Source organism: Garra rufa, chromosome 1 (assembly GCF_049309525.1).
Source record: "Garra rufa chromosome 1, GarRuf1.0, whole genome shotgun sequence".
NCBI classification, from domain to species: Eukaryota; Metazoa; Chordata; class Actinopteri; order Cypriniformes; family Cyprinidae; genus Garra; species Garra rufa.
Genome location: NC_133361.1, coordinates 45,280,986 through 45,304,011, shown reverse-complemented (window position 1 = coordinate 45,304,011; position 23,026 = coordinate 45,280,986). Strand labels below are relative to the sequence as shown.

The 23,026-nt window shown below is 35.2% G+C and overlaps 1 protein-coding gene across 1 annotated transcript in view; it reads left to right on the top strand.

Annotated features, from left to right (window-relative positions):
* znf385c (zinc finger protein 385C) overlaps positions 1 to 23,026 on the top strand; it is a 121,749-nt gene that overhangs the window by 80,662 nt on the left and 18,061 nt on the right. The window contains exons 3-4 of the mRNA XM_073832635.1: positions 16,164 to 16,306; positions 20,561 to 20,671. Of these exons, the coding sequence (XP_073688736.1) occupies positions 16,164 to 16,306; positions 20,561 to 20,671 (254 nt within the window). The remainder of the gene's footprint in view (positions 1 to 16,163; positions 16,307 to 20,560; positions 20,672 to 23,026) is intronic.

The following is a 23,026-nucleotide window of genomic DNA, read 5'->3' as shown; positions in this document are numbered from 1 at the left end:
TACAAAGGGGTTTACATCTTAATATTTTCACACACATACAGATTTGATTGATTTCTTGCCCAAATTGCATTGACTGCTCTTAAATATGAGACACCAGTGTTTTAGGAGTTTAGGACACAGAACCCAGACACATTCATTTGATAAATTATTATTTTCCTATTTGGATTTATGTATATGCTTTATTTGTTAAGATTAACTGATTTTTTCCAAGCCATTGTTAAATGCCAGTGTTTCCTGTCATAGATATGCAAAGCTATGATTTCAAAAACAGTATCATAGCTATTAAACTACATCTTGTTATGATTTTAAATCAGTATTTAACCTCAGAACAATCTCAAAGGTGCTAAAGTCTGATTTTGTGATGGCTGTACTTTAAAATTATTTTTTTTTCTAATCCAAATTCAAGTGATGAAGGATTTTGAGAGTCTAACAGTAATCAGTGTTGAGTACTACTGTAAGGTTAACCCTGTCTGCTTTAAATGTTTCAAAATGATTAGTAATCAAAAAGTATTTCAATTTAATCAGTAACAGTACTTCAATAAAATAACTGAAACAGTTGCACTACTAGGGATGTAACAATATCAAAATCTCACGATACGATAATATTGCAATATGAATCCACAATATGAAATTTATTGTGATATTTAAAAAAAGACAAATGGAGACTTGGAAAAAATTGAAAATTTTCTGTATTTTAAAGTTAAAATTTTGTATCTAATACACTTTGAGAGTTCAACATTAAGAGCTCCAACCCATGTTCTTAACTAAGAAAACCTATGTCAGAAAAAAAGTCAGTGAATTGACTTGTATCTGAACTTTAAAATGGACTCAACCCTCTTTTTAGTTGTGATATACTCACTCAGTCTAAATTACATTCACACTGGTGTTTTAGAAACCAAACTAATTAGAATATAATAATAGTAATAACAACAATGACAGTAATAGCATATATTGTAAAAGAATTTGCACTACAAATTGCACTACAAAATAAATACTTCATAGGTATATTATTTTTGCTTACACTACAGTAGACAAATTACAATACTTTCATAATTTTATTTTGAATTTGGACTGCAGTAATGTTACCCATTTAAACTGCTAGCTGTCAGCAACTCATACTGCACTTTTAAGCTCTCATTTTGACGGAAACGGCAGTAGAGCTTTTATTTCTGAAGGAAAACTCCAGCTTCAGTGAACACAGGCTTACAAAAAAAAAACACGTCTCACTACAAATCTAGTGAAATTCTGTAATTATCTGCCGCGATTATAAAGCATAACTGGTGGCCGATGCGTTCCCAAACATGCCCTAAATTCACAGAAAATGCAATAAACAAGTTCACTGCATTTAACGTGAACTGAGCCGTTCTGAGGTGCAGAAAACACCGGATCATGAGCTGATGGCCTGAACAATGTGCACACTTCACTTTGAAGCGCGCAGCGAAACTGTCTTGATGAAGGGATGATGTCATATTGCACTTTCGGTTTTAGTTCGTTTGACAGATACTGTGTCAAAGCATAATGGCTCAAAACCAAGCAGCAACCTCCCGCTCTCTCTATTGAAACCAACACAGAAGTGGCTTAAACTGCAATTCATCGACTGGCTGCTAGAGACTGGCTGCAAAAGGGAGTCAGTCCCATAGATGCCCCTTGTTAAAATGCCCAACTTTACAGCAGAAAAAAGTATGTTTACAGCCTGGTACAAAAAGTGATTTTGGACTATATAGCTAATTGCACCCTTCATGTCAACTGTGAGGTTTTTTTTTATTTTTTTTATAACTCATCCGTTTAAGTTAAGTCACAGTCTATGCTCAAAACACAACTTTAAAGACCATTTATGTTAGAATAAGAAGTTTAAATATATTTTAAAAATGACATTGTTTCATATCGTCATGTGACCACGATAATATCGAGACAGTTTTGCTGTCACAATATCATGATATTGATAATGTCGTTACATCCCTAGTAAATAGTGCTCACCAGAGCATTTAGACACTTTTGGACACTTAAGTCGCTTTTCAAAATGTATGAAATTAGACTGCGTTCAAAGTATAGAATTAAAATTGATAATTAAAATAATTAAGGAGAATATTTTCCACAATCACTAGTGCTGATTGATAATGATTTGTTGCAATAAATGACGTCACTTCTAATTTCACAGTTTTAATCGTGCTCTTTTTATAGCTTCATACTACAAAAAGAGCAAAACCCTTTTTAAAGAACATTGTCTTATCAGTGTAACAACTGCACAGCCTTTGGCAAGATTTCGCTGTCGCTATCAGTCCGCTCTCCCAGCACACACACTCACTCACACACACACACACACACACACACACACACACACACACAGTGTGATTGAGATAAGAAAACAGCATGCGCTCTCCCTCTGCATATATTCGCCCTGCAGTCATGACGCTCACAAATAAGAGCATACTTCCTCTCTATTAGTCATTGCATTCCTTGTGTTTTTCCCCCTCATCTGCATGGCGCTTTGTTCCACGTGCTGCTGTGGTTTACGGAAGCGTAACAGATGAATGAGTGCGATACTTTGATTTTATATTTATGTCCTGCAATTCCTGCTCTTTATCAATTTGATATTTGCAGTCGTGTACCAAACCTCTCACCCTCCCTTCCTTCAGCCGGACTCTCTGGGGGAAAAAGAAAAAAGGAGTAATTTATCACTGTGCAGCCTCAGGGTGTTTAACACACACACTTACACACACACACTCAGAAGCCTTAGGCTTTATTGTTCCTTTGTGGCAGATGGGTTGCCCGCTTTGCACCATTGGTTTTGATGATGCTCTCCCTCTCAGTCTCTCTCTATGGAATGCACACTCTTACACTCTTGCACACCTACTGAAGAGCCTTTATTTGACAGTATGGCACATAAAATGTGCTTTTTGGGGCCATATGGTCTGCATTTACTGAATGGACAATAACTTAGTAAACTCTCAATATAAAGTTATTTGCATTGTTTTTGCATGTGTGTGTGAGTTATGGGTGTTTAATTTCAATTATAAATAGAATTGATGACGTTAATGATTAATGAAAGACATTAAATGTTATTTGAACGCACAGCGCTCTACACTTGAGGCTCCTAGTCACGCTCAAATGCTCTGCCTTCTGATCTTATCATTTAATCACGTCGTTTATTGTCTCCTTTGGGCTTACTAACACTATTTTCTGATTCTGATGCAGTAGCAGTCTATACAGGTTACATTAGCAGGCGACACGAGCGAATAATATTCACCTGCCTTGTTTAATTCTCAAACAAACTCTCTGCAGATTTTCGAATGCATGCAGTTGAAGATAAACCATGTTTATAAGGAAATAACATTATGCTATTAATCTTTGTATTAAAGTTTAAGTTGCAATGACACTTTTTGTTATGAAATGAACAACAGATCTTTTGAGCTGAAAAAACGTCAAATAAAACATAAATGTGACCCTGGACCACAAAATCAGTCTTAAGTAGCATGGGTATATTTGTAGCTATAACCAACAATGCATTGTATTAAAAATGTTATCAATTATAATTTTTTTAATTCCAAAAAACCATTAGGAGTAAAGATTATGTTCCATGAAGACATTTTGCAAATTTCCTACAGTAAATATAAAAATGTAATTTTTGATTAGTAATATGCATTGCTAAGGACTTCATTTGGACAAATTTAAAGGTGATTTTCTCAGTATTTTAAATTTTTTTGCACCCTCAGATTCCAGATTTTCAAATAGTTGTATCTTAGCCAAATATTGTCCTATCCCAACAAACTATACATCAGTCAAGCTTATTTATTCAGTATGTTATTGTATGTTGATATCTCAATTTCAGAAAATAGACTTATATGACTGGTTTTGTGGTCTAGGGTCATAAATGTAAAATATATAATCAATATATAATATAAATACATGATAGATTTGATTTATGTCATGCTATTATGGATATTATAGATATTGTGTTTGCTGAATATACCCAAAAGGCACATGAATTCATTCCAAGTATGTCTAGCAAACGGCTTTTTAATGTGGCTGAGGCAGAAGCACTGTGTCGGCTCTTTCTGGATCCGAGCAGAGAAGATGATAAGACGTTATTAAAAGAGGCTCTTATTTTGAATGGCGAATAGGCCATCATAATGAACAGGAAAGATGCTCATACAACATTTTTTTTCCTCTCGTGCTTTGCAATCTGCATTCACTCCATTCTTTTGGAAATGTGTCAGCTAGATAGATAATATGTAACTGACAGAATCTCTTGTGTATGATATTGCATATGAAGATTTGAGATATGTGGAGTCGAGATTTGTATTCAGAGTCACTTTGAACATAAATGTAGATCAGTCAAGGTCAAACATTCTCTTAGAAATTTGATCCTTGTATCTTTTTTGTGCAAGCGGTTTGAGTAATATTCTCCTTTTATTCAGTAGTGCATTGAGGTTTAAAAGTTTGGGGTCAGTAAGATTAGTATGAGTTTTTTATTTAAGAAACTGATTTGTTTATGCAGCAAGAATGCATTAAATTGGTCAAAAATTCGAATAGATTTCATCCTGTTCTTTTGAACTCTTTTTAATAAATCCTGGAGAGAAAAAAAACTTTCTCAGTCATTTTCAAAGAAGTAAGTATTTGAAGTATTTATGAGTAAAACGGGTTGCAAATGCCATTTCATGTTGACTTTAAATTTAGATCTTAAAAAATGAAATGTGATTTAAATATTAAACATTAAAATGTATGAAAAATGCCATTCAAACTTTAGGTGCAGTTTTTTCAAAGATCTTTTTTTTAGCAAGGATGCTTTAACTTGATCAAAAGTAAAGCCTTTCTTACATTCTTACAAAACATTATGTTTAAAACAAATTTTGTTTTTTATTTTCTATTCTTCAAATTATCCTGAAAAAAGCATCCAATTATTAATTCCAAAATAACACGAAGCAGCTCACAACTGTTTTTGACGCTGAAAATAATAAGTAGCATAAAAAATAAGTATCAAATCAGCATATCAGAATGATTTCTGAAGGATCATGTGACAATGAAAACTAGAGTAATGATGCTGAAATTTCAGCTTTGCCTCACTGAATTGCTTTTTAAAATGCACTACCAGTCAAAAAAGATTTTTAATGTTTTTTAAAGAAGTCGCTTAAAAAAAAATTTAATCCAAAAGCAGTATTAATTTTTTTTTTATTTTTACTTTTTAAAATAACTATTTTCTATTTGAATATATTTTAAAATGTAATTTATTCCTGTGATTTCAAAGCTGAAAATTTAGCATCATTACTCCAGTCACATGATCCTTCAAAAATCATTGTAATGTTCTGATTTGCTGCTCAAAAAACATTTATTATTATTATGTTGAAAACTGCTGAGTAGATTTTTTTCAGGTTTCTTTGATGAATAGAAAGTTCAGAAGAACACCATTTATCTGAAATAGAAATCTTTTGTAACATTATAAATGTCTTTATCATCACTTTTGACCAATTTAAAGCATCCTTGCTAAATAAAAGTAATAAAATGGTAATTTTTATAATTTTATTCCCCCAAAAAAACATATTAAGAGCCATATATATATACCAACTCCAAGCTTTTAAATGGTATAGTGTTCGATGTTACAAAAGCTTTTTATTACAGATAAATGCTGGTCTTTAGAGCTTTCTATTCATGAAAGAATCCTAAAAGAATGTACTTGACTGGTTGTGTATATTCAAATAAAACTGTTTACAATTTAAATTGTAATAATATTTCACAATGCTATGGTGTTACTGTATTTAAGTAAATGCATCCTTGTTGAACAAAAGAGAAAAGGCAAAAAGACTCCAAACATTTACATTTTTGATCCTGGCAGAACATAAATGATTTGTGAGAGGCCATTTGGCACACGCACACATATAAAATGTTATTTTGAGACAGGCACATTTGTACATTCACACACGTACACAAAAGCACTTCATTAAATTGAGATTTCTGGGTAGATTCAATTCGGCATGAGTGAACACATCATGATGTTTCATTAGCCATTATTATTCACTCACATGTGAGTTTGGACACGCACTCACTAACACACACACACACACACACACACACACACACACCCTAATTACGTACTTGATTCCATGTAAGCTGGCAGGTGAACTGCAAAATGAACAGGGACACAAAAAAATAACAACAAAGGAGGAGAGGAAGGCAAAAAAGCCAGCTATCTTTTTGACTCTCTGATGCTTAATTGATCAAATCTTTTGGTCATTATGCTTACATGTGCATCATCATCCAATCAGATCTCCTGGTTTTAAAGGTCAGCGTTAGGTGACCTCTGTGTTCTGGAAGGGTCTTCCTGCTGCAGCTAATTAATTCTGCTTGTTTCTGTCCCTCTCTGACACGCGGCTTCAGTGGAGCCTACAATCATTCCATCATTTCCTCTCTCATTATGTTCTTCATGCGCTGTTACGTCTAATCAAAACCGGCATACACTCGTCCTTTAGGATTGTTCTCTTGAAGGGAACAGAGAGAAGAAGGGATGTAGGGAAGGATGGATAGAGAGAAAGAAAGAAAGACATGCAGGTCAGAGAGAGGGAGAGTGAATTGAAGAGATTTGGGAGCGAGTCCTGATTGTGGTTGCTGAAGGGTTTCGACAGACTGGTGCAGAGAAGAAAGAGAGAGTAGGGATTTGATTGAAATGTGTTTTTTGTGCAGCCTTACAGAACGAGAGAGCACCTGACTGCAGATTATTTTTTTATTTAGACTTTCTTTTTTAAAGAAGGAGGCCTAAGGAATGGAAAGACGCACACAGGGATGCTTCCTGTCGTGTAGCGTTAGGGCTCATGTTCCCTCACTGTAGCAGCCAATAGTCAATCCCCTGATACCAGCAAACCAGATTTACAAGCGCTCACACTTAATTAACTATTAAGCCCACTTTATTTCTCTATTTGTACTACTTCAGCTACTACAGTATGCTCAGCATTCTTCACACTCTCTTACATTCTGTCTTGCTTCAGTGCTTGACTGAATGGCTGATAAATTGCAAATATATCCAGCATGTGTGTGGACGCATGCGTGTGGTGCGCCATTCTGATGTAGAACTCGGACGCACTGTGCTTTGTTTGCAAGCAGAAGAACTTACATAAAACAGTCTTTGTAAACATGTCTAAAGATTTCGACAGAGAGCCTTGCTTACAGTACAGCTTACAGTAAACTAGAATATACAGACAATAAACTTTCGTCGAAGACTGACACAGAAGAGAAGAAATTGTTGAATGAAGTTGTTATTTTTGCTTTCTTTTCGTACAAAAAGTATTCTCGTAGCTTCATAAAAATTAAGGTTGAACCACTGATGTCACATGGACTATTTTAATGATGTCCTTACTGCCTTTCTGGGCCTTGAACGTGTCAGTTGTGTTGCTGTCTACGCAGGGTCAGAAATCTCTCGGATTTCATCAAAAATATTGTAATTTGTGTTCTGAAGATAAACAAAGGACTTACAGGTTTGGAATGACATGAGTGAGAGTAATTAGTGACAGAATTTTCATTTTTGGGTGAACTATACCTTTAAGCTTATTTATTAAACACATTTAAAACAGCAGATGTTTACTTGAAGTACTGTTTGATAAAAAAAAATGTAAGACAAGGTAATAAAATGTCAAACACAAACTGCTGAAATAAATAAATGAGTTTCTACTTTTCAAAAGTTTGGAGTCTGTAAGATTTTTTAAACAGCAACTTATGCTCATTAAGGTTGCAAAAAAAACAGAAAAGGGTAGTGTGTTAAAACATTGCAATTTGAAATAACTTTCTATTTTAATATATTTTTAAATGTTTGGGGTCAAACATTTGAAAAGTTTTTTTGTTTTTAAAGACGTCTCTTATGTTCCACAAGGATGCGTTTATTAAATTATAAATATTGTTGCAATTTAAAATAACGGTTTTAATTGAATATATTTTAAAATATAACTTATAAAGCTGAATTTTCAGCATCATCACTCTAATCTTCAGTGTCACATGAGAAATCAGAAATCATTTTAATATGCTGATTTGCTGCTTATTTTTATCAATGTTGAAAACAGTTGTGCTGCTTAATATATTTGTGGAAACTAGGATGCATTTTTTTCTTGATTTCTTTGATGAATAGAAAGTTCAAAAGAACAGATTTATTTAAAAAAAGAAATCTTTTGTGACATTATTATTTTATATGCAATATAAGGTTATTTACTCAAAATCTGCTCACAAAATTTTTTTTAAACACCAAATCTACACCTACCGTGATTTTAATTAGTAAAAGGTCGTAAAAATGCTACACTATAAAAAGTTTTCACCAGATTCAACTTAAAAACTTAAGTTCAGCAGCTGTCTTAAAATTTTAAGTTAAATCAGCTTAAAACTATAAGTCCTTTTAACTTATTACAATAAAAATTAGTTGATTTAACTTGTGAGTTGAAATGACTTAAGTTTTTTAATTTTAAGGTTTTTAATGTACACTGTAAAAAGTTTTCACCAGTTTCAACTTAAAAACGTAAGTTTAGCAGCTGCCTTACAATTTTAAGTCTGTGTGTTTGGGGTCACTTCAACTTAAAATTGTAAGGCAGCTGCTAAACTTAAGTTTTCAAGTTGAAACTGGTGAAAACATTTTACAGTGTACATTAAAAACCTATTAATTGATTAGCGTAGGTTCCCATACTATATACATATGGTAAAAAACTGTAATGGATATTTTATGTAATTTTACTGTAAAACACAGTTTTGGTAAGTGAAAAAAGAATATATAATTTACAAAAAAAAAGACTTAATTTGACATTCCCAGGATTTTCTGTTACATTTCACATTTGATGTTTTTCGGTCATATGTTACATCTAATCAGGGTTGCCAGGCTTTCACAACAAAACCTGCACAATTGCTATTCAAAACTTGCCCAAAACTGGCCTAGTGCATTTCGAGAGGGTCCCCCAGTACAAAATTGCATAAAATACAAAATGTTTTGGCGGGTTTCATAGTAAAATTCGCATATCATGTGTTTGGGGTCACTTCAACCCGCGGACAGGAAAAACAATTCGCGGCAACTGTGTTAAAGTAGCTCTATTTTACGGGAAAACAGTGGACTTGGCAATACAGCATCTAATGCTGTTAAATTAATGTTTATTGCATATTTTAGTATCATTTGTGTTGCCTTGAAGTTAAATCTGTAAAAGATGTCACTACTGTATTTTTATAGTGAAATTCGCATGCTTTTAACGGCATATCAATTTTATGGATGTTTTTTTACAGTTTACGCTTGCGGAGCAGGCAAGTGTTGATAGTATCTAAATGGTAATTATTGGCACATAACTATCTTAGCTGATATATTGGTCCGCCACTAATATACTTTGTCATCAGCGGTTTAGAAAACCACCAAGATAATATCCAAATGTGGTTCTTTATCTTGTAACCATCTGGCCACCACTGGGGAGCCAAACATCAGCAGATATCTGGTCCAACTCTGCACCATCTGAGCTGGTTCTGCTGGACTGACCAGGCCCAGGCTGAATTTTTGTGTGCTTATTAAAGAGCTCCGGTGCAATCTGACACACACACACACACACACACACACACACACACACACACACACACTGCAGCTAAACACTGTGTGCTCGTCTCAACAGCACAGAACACAGCTCTCTCTTTGTCACATTCTCTCGCATCACAGACACATACAAATAGGCAAGCACAAATAAAACGAGATATACATGTGCATACACACAAACACACACCCACATGCCTGTCACCCTCGGTTTCATCTCAAGATGGACTCAGGCAGGGTCTGCTGCCGCAGGGTTTGTTTGAGAGTGTGTGTGTGTGACACTGAGCTTAGGTTGTGTGTGCGGTACATGCCGTAGGCTTGTGCGTTATGTAAATGGAAAGAGGGATGTCGGCAATGCCTTCATCCCTACTCCCAAACACACACGCGTACACACTTTCACATGTAAACATATTTAAAAACATGTGCAGTGAGGTCCAAAAGCCACATTTGTGACCTCAACCTGGAAATAAACAAAACTGTTAAGATTTTGAGGAAAAATTATGTTTTGGTATAAAATGAAGCAAGCATCTTTAAGATTTTGCACTATTTCTGTGTCATTAATTAAAATATGTTTTTGACATTTGAGATTGCTCATTTGTACAGATGTTATTGCTTTTATTGAAGCTCAAGATGCTCCTTGGATCATCTCAACTCTTGTTAGAGAACATGATCATCAGATTTGACACTAATATGTGGAGTTCATGCAGTTCAAGTGCAGAATTTCACTTGATACAATATCTTGCAGAGGTTTGGAGTCAGACTTCTTAAAAAAAATTAAATTGATTAGAAGTGACTGTAAAATTATTTATAGGATGTACACTACCAGTCAAAAGTTTTTGAACAGTAAGATGTGTAATGTCTTTTCTGCTTAACAAACCTGCATTTATTTGATTCAAACTACAGCAAAAGCAGGTAAATTGTGAAATATTTTTACTATTTAAAGTAACTGTTTTCTATTTGAATATATTTTAAAATGTAATTTATTCCTGTGATCAAAGCTACATTTTCAGCATCATTACTCCAGTCTTCAGAAATCATTCTAATATGCTTATTTCGAATAAATAAAAAATTAGCATTATTATTATAATTATTATTATCAATAATCAATATGGTTCAGTACATTTTTTCAGGATTATTTGATGAATAAAAAGATCCAAAGATCAGCATTTATCTGAAATAAAAAGCTTTTGTAACGTTATACACTATACCAGGGTTCCTCAAATCTTACCCTGGAGGGCCAATGCGCTGCAGAGTTTAACCCTGATCAAACTCACCTACCTGTGATTCTCTAATGATCCTGAAGACCTTGATTAGAATGCTCAGGTGTGTTTGATTAGGGTTAGAGCTAAACTCTGCAGGAAAATGGATCTCGTGGGCCAGATTTGAGGATCCCTGCACTATACTATTCAAAAGCTTAGAGTCAGTATATGTTTTTGGAAAGAAAAATCTAGAAATTAATACTTTTATTTAGCAAGGATGCTTTAAATTGATCAAAAGTGATGATAAAGACATTTATAACGTTACAAAAGATTTCTATTTCAGATAAATGCTGTTCTTCTGAACTTTCTATTCATCAAAGAAACCTGAAAAAAATCTACTCAGCTGTTTTCAACATAATAATAATAATAAATGTTTTTGAGCAGCAAATCAAAATATTAGAATGATTTCTGAAGGATCATGTGACTGGATTAATGATGTTGAAAATTCAGCTTTGAAATCACAGGAATAAATTACATTTCGAAATATATTCAAATAGAAAACAATTATTTTAAACAGTAAAAATACGTCAAAATTGTACTGTTTTGTTTCTATATTTTGGATCAAATAAATGCAGGCTTGGTGAGCAGAAGAGACTTCTTTAAAAAACATTAAAACTCTTACTGTTCAAAAACTTTTGACTGGTAGTGTATAAGTCCCTTTTGATAAAAGATTGAGCATCACATCAGCATATTAGAATAATTTCTGAAGGATTATGTGACACAGAAGACTGAAGTAATGATGCTGAAAATTCAGCTTTGATATCACAGGAATAAATTACATTTTAAAATTATATTAAAATAGAAAACAGTCATTTTAAATTTGAATAATAATTCACAATTTAACTGTTTTTACTGTATTTTTGATCAAATAAATGCAGCCTTGGACCCCAAACTATTGAATGGTAGTCTGTGCGCATGCATTTCTATTTAAATATATGTAACGGATGTGTGAGGATGTGAGTGTTGAAACAAAAGAGCAAATGAGGAAGGAATATGTGATGTGACATAGAAACACAGTGAGAGATGCCAGCTGGACTCTGCACTGATTTTGTGGCTATGTTTGAGAGAAAGAGAGAGAGAGCGATGGAGGGAGGGAGATAGACAGAGAAGCAAGAGCAGCGGATTCTGCTAATTACAGCTCTCTGGAAATCATAATTACGCCTTTCAAATGTTGTCAGGAAAGAGAGAGGGGAAAAAAATATCTCGTCTTTCTTTTTGCTCAGTGTTTTGTGGTCCACTACATTCAAACACCAGCATACACTGGTGGCACCATCTGAATTCAAAGCTTTATCTGTTCGAGGCCAAGAGCATGTGTGTGACATTCATTGTGTGTATTTCTAGTTGAATATTGCGTGCGTATGACCACTTGAAAAATAAGACTGCCTTTTCAGGGCGTGCTGGTCATTTATTTTGAGCTCCATTGAGTTAGACAGATTACACACTGTCACACAGACATTTCTTTGCAACATGAAAATGTGATGGAATGAGGTTGCATGAGGCTTTAGGACTAAAGCGTCCTCACTGAAACATCTCTGAAGTGCTTTGTGTGGATGCTTTAAGGAAATAGGAAACTAAAGAGGGAGTTCGCCCAACAATGGAGATTGTGTCATTATTTACTCGCCCTCATATCATTCCAAACCCACTAGACTTTTTATCTTCTGTGTAACAAAAAGGAATTTTAGCAGGCAATAAAAGTACAAAAAATTATTAGTAGTCAAATTGGTAGAACACCAGTCTTAAGTAGCACAGGTATATTTGTAGCAATAGCCAAAAATACATTGTATGGGCCAAAATTATCGATTTTTCATTTATGCCAAAAATCATTGGGATATTAAGTAAAGACCATGTTCCATGAAGATATTTTGCAAATTTCCTACCGTAAATATATAAAAACTTAATTTTTGATTAGTAATATGCATTGCTGAGAACTTCATTTTACAACTTTAAAGGCGATTTTCTCAATATTTAGATATTTTTGCACCCTCAGATTCCAGGTTTTCAAATAGTTATATCTCTGCCAAATATTGCCCTATCTTAACAAAGCATATTTTATTTATTCAGCTTTTTAGATGATTTGGAAGAGAAGACCCTTATGATTTCTTTTGTGATCCAGGGTCACAAATAGAATTTTAAACAGTTATTCACATAATCTCTATTTTCTGATAGTCTGTGTGATCAGTTATGAGATATGCAAGAAACAATGACATTTAAGTTTAATGATGAACTGAACTTTTACTGAGTGTTTACTATTGTCCTTTGCATTATTGACACACTATTTTCCTGTTTAATACTATAAAGCTGCTTTGACACAATCTATATTGTTAAAAACGCTATATAAATTAAGGTGACTTGACTTCGCATAAAGGGATAGTTGACCCAAAAAAAATTCTGCCATTAATTACTCACCCTTATGATACTGAATTACAATAAATTAATTTAGATGAAACATTAGATGAAACATACAACCCTAATGAACATAACTGGTAAGAAAAAAACTAAGAAGAAACAGTTATTTCAATGAAAAAAAACATCAAATGTGCATTGCAACACAGGGTATTCTGGGAATTCAGGGTATTTTAACCAATTAATAGGTTTTTACTGTAGCATTTTTACAGTTAAAATCACTAAAATATTTACAATGTACATTTAATGTTTCAGTATTTGAACCATTTCTGTATTTGAAAGGTTTTATGGATGTTCAAGGTTTTTTATGGGACCATCAATACCAATAAAGAACCTTTTTTTTAAGAGTGTATCTAGATTTTGTGGTGTGATCAGTTATAAGATGTGCAAGAAACAATGACATTTGACTTAAAGTGATAGTTCAACCAAAAATGAAAATTCTGTCATTACTCCCTCACGTTGTTAGAAACCCGTAAGACCTCCGTTCTTCTTCGGAACACAAATTCAGATATTTTTGATGAAATCCAAAAGCTTTCTGACTCTCCATAGACAGCAACACAACTGACACGTTCAAGACCCAGAAAGGTAGTAAGGACATTGTTAAAATAGTCCATGTGACATCAGTGGTTCAACCGTAATGCTATGAAGCAATAAGAATACTTTTTGTGTGCAAAGAAAACAGACTTTATTCAGCAATTTCTTCTCTTTATTTCAAGCTTTATTATTATCAGAAACAATTTATAGTAGTTTTTAGTGAGCAAAAACAATGTGTCAGACCTACTCTAATGTGCCATTTTTAATATGTGTGAACATAAATGATATTTAAAAGCAGATGAGATTATCAGTGGATAATGTTTACATTTTGCATTTTTGGTCTCGATTCACTTTCATTGTATGAAAACCAACAGCATGAACATTCTGCTTAAACTTCCTTTTTTATGTCACCCGGAAGATGGAAAATCACACAGGCTTGGAAAGACATGAGGCTGAGTAGATGATATTTTTTACCAGTGGATTATTCCTTTTATGACACTTCATGTGGCACTGTGTGATTTTTGGACACTAACAGAGGCCTAATCCTGACAGTTTGGGCATATCTGTGTGTGTGCGTGTGCGTGTGTGTGCGTTTGTGTGTATGGTGAAGTGCTGGCTGTGTGTTTACTCGCTCTAATAAATTGTCAGGGCTATGATTAATCTTGCACTTCTGTGAGTTGAAAGCTTCAGTACTCTCTCTCTTTCACACACACACACACACACACACACACACATACAGAAATGTGACAGTTTGACATAGAATGAAATGACTGATATCAGGCCTCCATGGAGTGTGTGTGTGCATGTGTGTGTGTGTGTGTGTGTGTGTGTGTGTGTGTGTGTGTGTGTGTGTGTGTGTGTGTGTGTACACTACACTGATTGATCTTTGTGGTAGGGTAAGTATCTATACGCTCCTAGATTTCAGATTCAGCCAACTGGAAAATGAGAAACCTCTACATCCCTGCTCCATTAGAAACATGATATCCCTGTAGACACGCACACAACCCATTAAAAATCCCATATCCCATGGTGTCCATTTCTCTGAGTGAGACACAGCAAATGTGGTCCACTCCACACCCGATAAGTCAGATTAAGAGTATGTGTGTCTTTATGTGTGTGTATTATTAATCTGATCAATGCCTTTTCACAATGTATTGATCATTATTTATCCTTATGTGGTTGGAGAACAATCAAGAGCAATAGGACAAGCAGGACTAATAATAATAATATTTTTAATTCACCTGAAGTGTTAGAATGATATTCACTGTAAAAGTGTAAAAGATTTAACCTACTGTCTTAATGCTGAAAAGATATATAGACATGTTTTTTGTCAATTATACATTCACCTTTTTTTACCTTTTCATACAATGTTAACTATAGAAGACTGTTTCCGCCACTGAAAAAAAAAAAGGTTATTGTGACTTTTTATCTCACAATTCTGATTAAATTTTTCTCATAATTGCATGATACAAACTCACAATTCCGACATTTTTTGCAAGGAAAAAAGTCAGAGTTGTCAGATAAAAACTTGCAATTCTTACTTTTTTCTTGCAAATGGCAGTTTATATCTCGCAATTCTGACTTTTTGTCTCAGAATTGTAAGATATAAACTCATACTCATAAATTATAAAGTATATATATCTCACAATTCTGACTTAATAACTAACAATTCTGAGAAATAAAGTCACAATTGCCAGATATAAACTATAAAGTTAGCATTGTGACTTTATTACTCAGAAATGGCTAACAATTCTGACTTTATTTTTCACAATTCTAAAAACTAAATAGAAGTGAGTTTGTATCACAATTCTGAGACAAAAAGTCAAAATTATGTCACAGTTCTAACTTTATTTCCCAGAACTGTGACTTTTTTCTCTGAATTGTGACTTTATTTCTCTGAATTGCAAGTTTATATCTGACAATTCTAAAAATATATATACAATTGCGAGTTTGTAGCACAATTCTGAGACAAAAAGTAAAATTGGTCACAATTCTGACTTTATTTCCCAGAATTGTGACTTTATTTCTCAGAATTGCAAGTTTATATCTAGCAATTAAAAAAATAGAATTGCGAGTTTGTGTCACGCAATTCTGAGAAAAGTCAGAATTGCGAGAAAAAAAGTCAGAATTGAGATAAAAATTGGCAATCACCTTTTTAATTTTCAGAAATGGGCTTCCATATTAACAATTAATTCTGAATAGACATAACAATCATTGTAATCAGATCAGTTAATGTGTTTTTTTGTGTCAGAATAATGGAGGTTAAAAATTCATTTGATCTTGGTTCAAGATCAATGCAACTATTATTAGGTTTCTCCGTTCTCTTCATTGATCATGGTGTTTGTGCACTAATTGCTTATTAAATACTCTCCTGTCCTTAGCCTAAACAGCTGTATTTTTCTCTTATATGTGTTGGTTGTTGTTCTTGCTCTTCTCAGGTACGGCTGCTCAGGGGAGCCCCCTGCTGGCCTCATTACCGATGCAGGGTCGCCCGCTGCAGACCCCTCTGGACCTGAAACACTTCCTTCCCTTCCGTCTCAGTGGCTCCTCCCCCCTCAGCCTGTTCCCCAACTTCAACACTGTGAGTCAATCAGCACTCTTGGTTTTATTTTCTACACCTCACCTTCCCAAATGTGTCATCATTTAAAGTTAGCTCAGAACATTTTAAAGGCATCGCATGGGTCCCAAATGTCAGCTCTAAATGTCAGGAGCGATTCAGCAGACTGCAGGGTATTTTTAAAAGTGCAGAATCTTCGCAGAAAGGGCCGCTAAACAGAGGTGTATTGTGTTAGATAGTAATTTTAGATTTAAGGCTCAAGCAGCGGCTCAGATTAGGATCTAGATTTAGTTTCAGACTCTCTGAGCACAGTTTTGGAGGCTGTGTGTGTAACAGGGTTCTCTTTCTTCTGATATCTACATTCTGGACACACTTACTCACACGCACACACACTCCATGTGTTATGTTCGTGAGTACAATGTTGGTCGACTAAAAATAATATATCTAAGACACCAAGGGCACACATTTATCGCATAAATGCACTGATAATATATAGTCAGGTGTGGGTTCTCTTTTTGATCAGATCAGTGTGTGTGTGTTAGAGTGATAAATGCACCTGTCTCTACAGCAAAAGAGCTGTCAGTGACCTCTCTCCTCTCTTATCCTTCACTGCTTTCCTGTGCTTTCCTTACTGCTCCTCTCCTCACCTCTTTACTCCTGCTTTAGTATTCTCATCTCCTCTGTTCTTCTTGTCTTTGCACTTCTAGTCTCCTCTGTTTTTTTTCTCTTTACTACTGCTATTGTCTTATTTTTCTTTTCTGTTTTGGTATCATGTCATCTCTTCACAGCTGCTTTGTCTCACCTCATCTCATCTTGTATTGTCTCCTACTTTTCGTCTTTAAAGGTTTTGCCTGCTCTCTTGGTCTCCTCTCTTCTCTTTGCATCTTGTGTTAGCATCTTGTGCAGTGGTTCAAGCATCTAGCACTAAAACCCTATTGTAATTGTTAGAATGGGATCAAGGATCAGCAATCTCCATGTAAAACTGATCAGGCAGACCAAGCCATAAGTTGTAGAGACTTGAAACTTGGAAGGACTGGTAGCACCATCTACAACATCCCCAAGGCTCGTCCCAATTGGCCTGACAGGGGCGCTACAATGCTCAAAAGTACAAAATCACTCAAAACACCTAAAACGTTCATCACATGCTCAAGTGTCTTATGTTGTTTGAAGCCTTATTTTTGAAATACCTACTTTTGCAAACTAGTCCTAGGTTTTTCACCTGATCAGAACCAAATAAGTGCACTCTTCAAAGGGATGCCTCTAGAGCCACTCTTCAAAGGGACGCCAAAACGTTTGAAAGAGGTAGGGCTGCCTAAACGGCTAAAACCGCTATAACTTTTGAATGAAATAAGATTTCTTCCGCAAACTCTCAATGCGTATGTAAGAGCTAAAGAATTAATCAGTCTATAATTTTAATGGTAGGTTTATTTAAACAGTGAGAGACAGAATAGCAACAAAAAATCCAGAAAAACGCATTTCAAAAAAGTTATCAGTTGATTTGCATTTTAATGAGTAAAATATGTTTTTGACCCCTTCGCAAAGCATGACTTAGTGCTTGTTGGCAAAACCCTTGGTGGCAATCACAGAGGTCAGATGTTTCTTGTAGTTGGCCACCAGGTTTGCACACATCTCAGGCGGGATTTTGTCCCACTACTCTTTGCAGATCCTCTCCAAGTCATTAAGCTTTCGAGGCTGATGTTTGGCATCTCGAACGTTTAGCTCTCTCCACAGATTTTCTATGGGATTAAGGTCTTTAAACTGGCTAGGCCACTCCAGGACCTTAATGTGCTTCTTCTGGAGCACTCCTTTGTTTACTTGCCCATGTGTTTTGGGTCAATGCCCTGGCTGGCTTCAATACCCTGGCCATGATGGTACACGGCATGGTACATTTGATACATTTAATGCGGTGTAGTTGTCCTCTCCCCCCTAGCAGAAAAACACCACCAAATCATAATGTTTCCACCTCCATGTTTGAAGGTGGGGATGGTGTTCTTGGGGTCAAAGGCAGCATTCCCCCTCAAAACACGGTGAGTTGAGTTGATGCCAAAGGGCTCGATTTTGGTCTCATCTGACCACAACACTTTCACCCAGTTCTCCTCTGAATCATTCAGATGTTTACTGGCTAACCTCAGACAAAACTTTAAAAAAAATTGAAAGGAAACAGCCACTGGGGGGTAATATTGCTTTTATTTCAAGGGCTGTCTCTGAACAGTGTATGTAAGTAATTACCCAAAAAAGTTGAACTTTCGACTGTCCGTCACAAAGGACAACCAAAACTATCAAAATGGGCAGGTCAGCCTTTAATAAAATGGCTATAACTTTTGAACAGAATGATATGTCTTCATCAAACGTGAAAAAAAAAACCTCACTTTTTTTCACACAAAAAAACACTTACAAAACATAAAAAAGCCATAACAATGCATCCGTTGGTCCTATCGACAATTGGTATGCGCTGTGTTGGTCCAAAGTGCCGCAAGTGGTTGTAAGGTCATTTGTGTATCTAAAAAAAACATGGCCGTCATAGGCCGATTAACTTTGAGCACCACTGAGACAAGTTTAGCGGAGGTCAATCGGAATGAAACTTGGTGGGCCTTTTTGACTCATGGCCCTAAAGGTAAATAAAAAAGGTAAAGAATTCAGCCACTAGGGGGAGATATCACATTTTTAAAGGGCATAAACAATTGTATATTATATGTTTTTTTACACATACGCACAATATTCATTTCATACGATAGAACTCTTCATTCTTTGCTGTTAGAACCTCTGCTGTCAATAAAACCATTTGTTAAATGATTAAGAAAATGTAAAAATTTACTTGTGCAAAATAGTTCTAGGTTTTTTCCTCAATCTGGAAAAAACACTCCTGGGCAGTTTTTTGGACTCTTTAGGTCAATAATTATCCTTTAGGAAGCTATAAAGGGGTTGTTTAGAAAAGGGGTCTGTCCAAATATACCCAAAAGCCTACAAAGCCTAAATGAAAACTCAAAACCTAAAGAAACCTGCTGAGCACATGCAACATATGATTCTAAACAAGCATGCAAAGTTTTAGGGAGTCATAAACGTTAAAAACATCATTTTTTATGGTAAATGCCCTGAATTTGCCAAAAATGCTTTTTTCTATCACTGATTTAGGTCATTACAGGCTTGATAAATAATATGTAATTTTCATATGTGCTTAAATGCGTTAAAGTGCTTGAACCCTGGTCATTCCTGCTTGCAGCTGTATTCTTCTCTTGTTTCCGTTGCTCTTCTCTCTTTATTTTTTGTCTCATGATGTGTTGTCTCTTGTCACATCTTTTAATGGTTTTGTTGTCTGTCCACATCTCATTTCTTTTCTTATCTTGTGTTGCTTTGTTTCAACTTATCTTTTCCCTTTTCTTTTTTACTGCTCTTAATCCCTTTTCGTCTTGTCTCATCTCATCTGTTCTCCTTTCTTCTCATTTTTTCTCTTGAGTTTACTGCTTTGCTTCCTGTCTCATCATTTTATGTCTTTTTTTGTCTCTTCTCGCTGCTTTTCTTTTGATTTTACTGCTAGACCTCTTCTCACCTCTTCTCATTTTTACTCTTCTACTCTTCATCTTATCTCACTTCTTCTCTTGATGTTACTGCTGTGCGTCTAGTCTTTCTCTTCTTGTCTCTTGTTTCTTTTCTGGTTTCCACTGCTCCTTCTCATCTCATTTCCTCTCATCTCTTTATTGCATCTGTCTTGTCATCTTGTCATCTCATCTCATGTATTCTGCTCTTGTCTTGTGTCATCTGTTCTCATCCTATCTTTTTACTCTTGCTTTTCTCTTCTGCTCTGCTCATCTCATCTTTTCTCCTCTCTTCTCTATGGTGTCATCTCTTGTCTCATCCCGTCTCATCATCTTCTTCATTCCTGCATTAATATCATGCTCCACCATCTCCTGACCCTCTCCAGTACTCAGAGTCAACAATAGGCGGCTTCATCAGACACATACACTCACTGACACACACACACATTGACCTGGCAGCGTCCCAGCCGGTCAGGGATGACTGCGGATGAACAACAAGAACATTCTTGAGGCTCTAAAACAAATAGACGTGCGACCAGCTGCAGAGTCATTGTGATGTGGTGTGTGTTCCCATGGCGAGGGGTGTCAAGGGAAAGTCCCTCGGCCCCGGGCGTCAGGTTTAGGGTTGCCGCTGGGATGGAAAGAATGTGTTTGAATGAGCAGAGAGCGAGTCTGTTGATTCAAAGTGAGTGTATAATTTTTTATTCAGTCCATTTTAACTTCATTTTCTCCACCCCTCCTTTAGATGGACCCGGTGCAGAAGGCTGTGATAAACCATACGTTTGGTGTTCCTCAGTCCCTGAAGAAAAAACAGGTCATCTCATGCAATATCTGCCACCTGCGCTTCAACTCCACGGTTAGTGTGTAGTGTGTGTGTGTGTGTTTTACCCTCCGCAGTTGTGATGACAGTGAACATCACGCTGGACGGGTAAAAGCTGTTTCATCCCTTACAGCATTTATCCATTTTCTTTCTTTCTTTCTTTCTTTCTTTCTTTCTTTCTTTCTTTCTTTCTTTCTTTCTTTCTGTGGTTTTCTCACTTTGTCTTTGATAATGTGAATTTATCACAGTCCCTCTAACTTCCCTCTCTCTCTTTTTCTCTCTTTCTCACACACACACATGCACACACACATTTAACTTGTTAAATGGTACTTCTCATTGACTTCTATTTCATTATTATAATTACTGCAGACTTACTGTAACCCAATCCCTATTAAGCAATATAAGGTACTATATTGAATGCAGTATAGAAAAGCTTTAAGTCTCTCATTGCTTACATAAAAATTGGTGCTACATAAAATAAAGGACAGACATTGTCATTAAAATATTTTAATGAAATATGTTCACCCCAAAATGAAAATTCTGTCATTATTTATACTTCTATGTCATGCCCAACCTGTATGCTGTTCTTTTTCCATTGAGCAAAAAGTAATTTTTGAAGAAACTACATTAAATTATTTTGCATACAACGACATTTCATGGTGAGCACCAAATAGCACTATAAAAGTGGCTCATATGACTTATGCCATATACTTTGAGTGGTATGATAGCTTTGTGTGAAAAACTGGCCAAAATGTAGGTAGGACCCTATGATTTCCACAATGCGGGAAAATGCGGACGGAATTGTGCAATCCAGTCCTAAAAACTGTATTTACTGTATAATGCGGAATGTCACAGAATTTGCCAACTTTTGTTTAAATAAATCAAAAGTATGTGAGTATATTTAAATCAAAACGCAATTTGGACTAGTGTCCGTGAATATTAAGCAGCAAAAATACTATTTAAATATTAATTCTGCATGTCTCAGTGTGAATGAATGGCGCAGACGCACGGTTTTGTTTACTACACACATACCAAAGTACCGATATGCCTCAATATGAGTACATGAACACATGAACATAATCTCTAGAACTGCTCTGAGAGTCACTTCATGAGCATTTTACCGTTTCTTGTGAGAAAAACGTCATTTCATATACAAACAGAAACTTAAAGGTCTACAACAAGCAACCTGTCAAAATAAAAGTTTGGTTTAACTTAAAGGAGAAGTTCACTTCCAGAACAAAAATTTGCAGATAATTTACTCACCCCTTTGTTATCCAAGATGTTCATGTCTTTCTGTCTCATCAATCATAAAGAAATTGTTTCAGGATTTCTCTCCATATAGTGGACTTCTATGGTGCTTGCGAGTTTGAACTTCCAAAATGCAGTTTAAATGCAGCTTCAAAGGGCTCTAAATTATCTCAGCCGAGGAAGAAGGGTCTTATTTGGCGAAACAATCGGTTATTTTCTAAAAACATTTATATTTTTTATATACTTTTTATTAAAGAATTATGTCCCACTCACTTATAGGGTCTGTCAGCCTCTGGGTAACACTTGATCAGTTTCAGGGCGGTTTGCAAGAATTTCAATGGCTGTATTTTCATTTTGGGGGTACTATTCTGCCACTGTATTGTTTATGTTTTTTAAAATAAATTCATATTTATGTATATATATACAGGTGCTGGTCATATAATTAGAATATCTTCAAAAAGTTGATTTATTTCACTAATTCCATTCAAGAAGTGAAACTTGTATAATGTATACATTCATTTCACACAGACTGATATATTTCAAGTGTTTATTTCTTTTCATTTTGATGATTATAACTGACAACTAATTCAGTATCTCAGAAAATTAGAATATTACTTAAGACCAATACAAAGAAAGGATTTTTAGAAATCTTGGCCAAATGAAAAGTATGAACATGAAAAGTATGAGCGTGTACAGGACTCAATACTTAGTTGGGGCTCCTTTTGCCTGAATTACTGCAGCAATGCGGCGTGGCATAGAGTCGATCAGTCTGTGGCATGTCGATGTACAAGAGGCATCATTGTGGAAAATGACTGCCATGACTGTCCACAAACCAACAGCAGAGGGCTTCTGTTTTTCACCTGTTGAGTTGATTAAAACAGCTGTTCCCAATGAATCAGGGTAATTAGGATGCTTTAGAACAGCTTGGACTATTTGGAATGGTATAGAACTTTGGATTTTCCCATAGACTGTGACAGTTTGCAAAGGGTATGAATAATTTTAGACATGCCACTTTTTGTTCAAATGTAAATAAAAGCTGAGAAATATTTTTTTCCACAATGATTGGAACATTGACTCTTGTACATTGTCTTATTATCTTTTGGGAGAAGCCTGTGTCATTTATATATATATATATATATATAT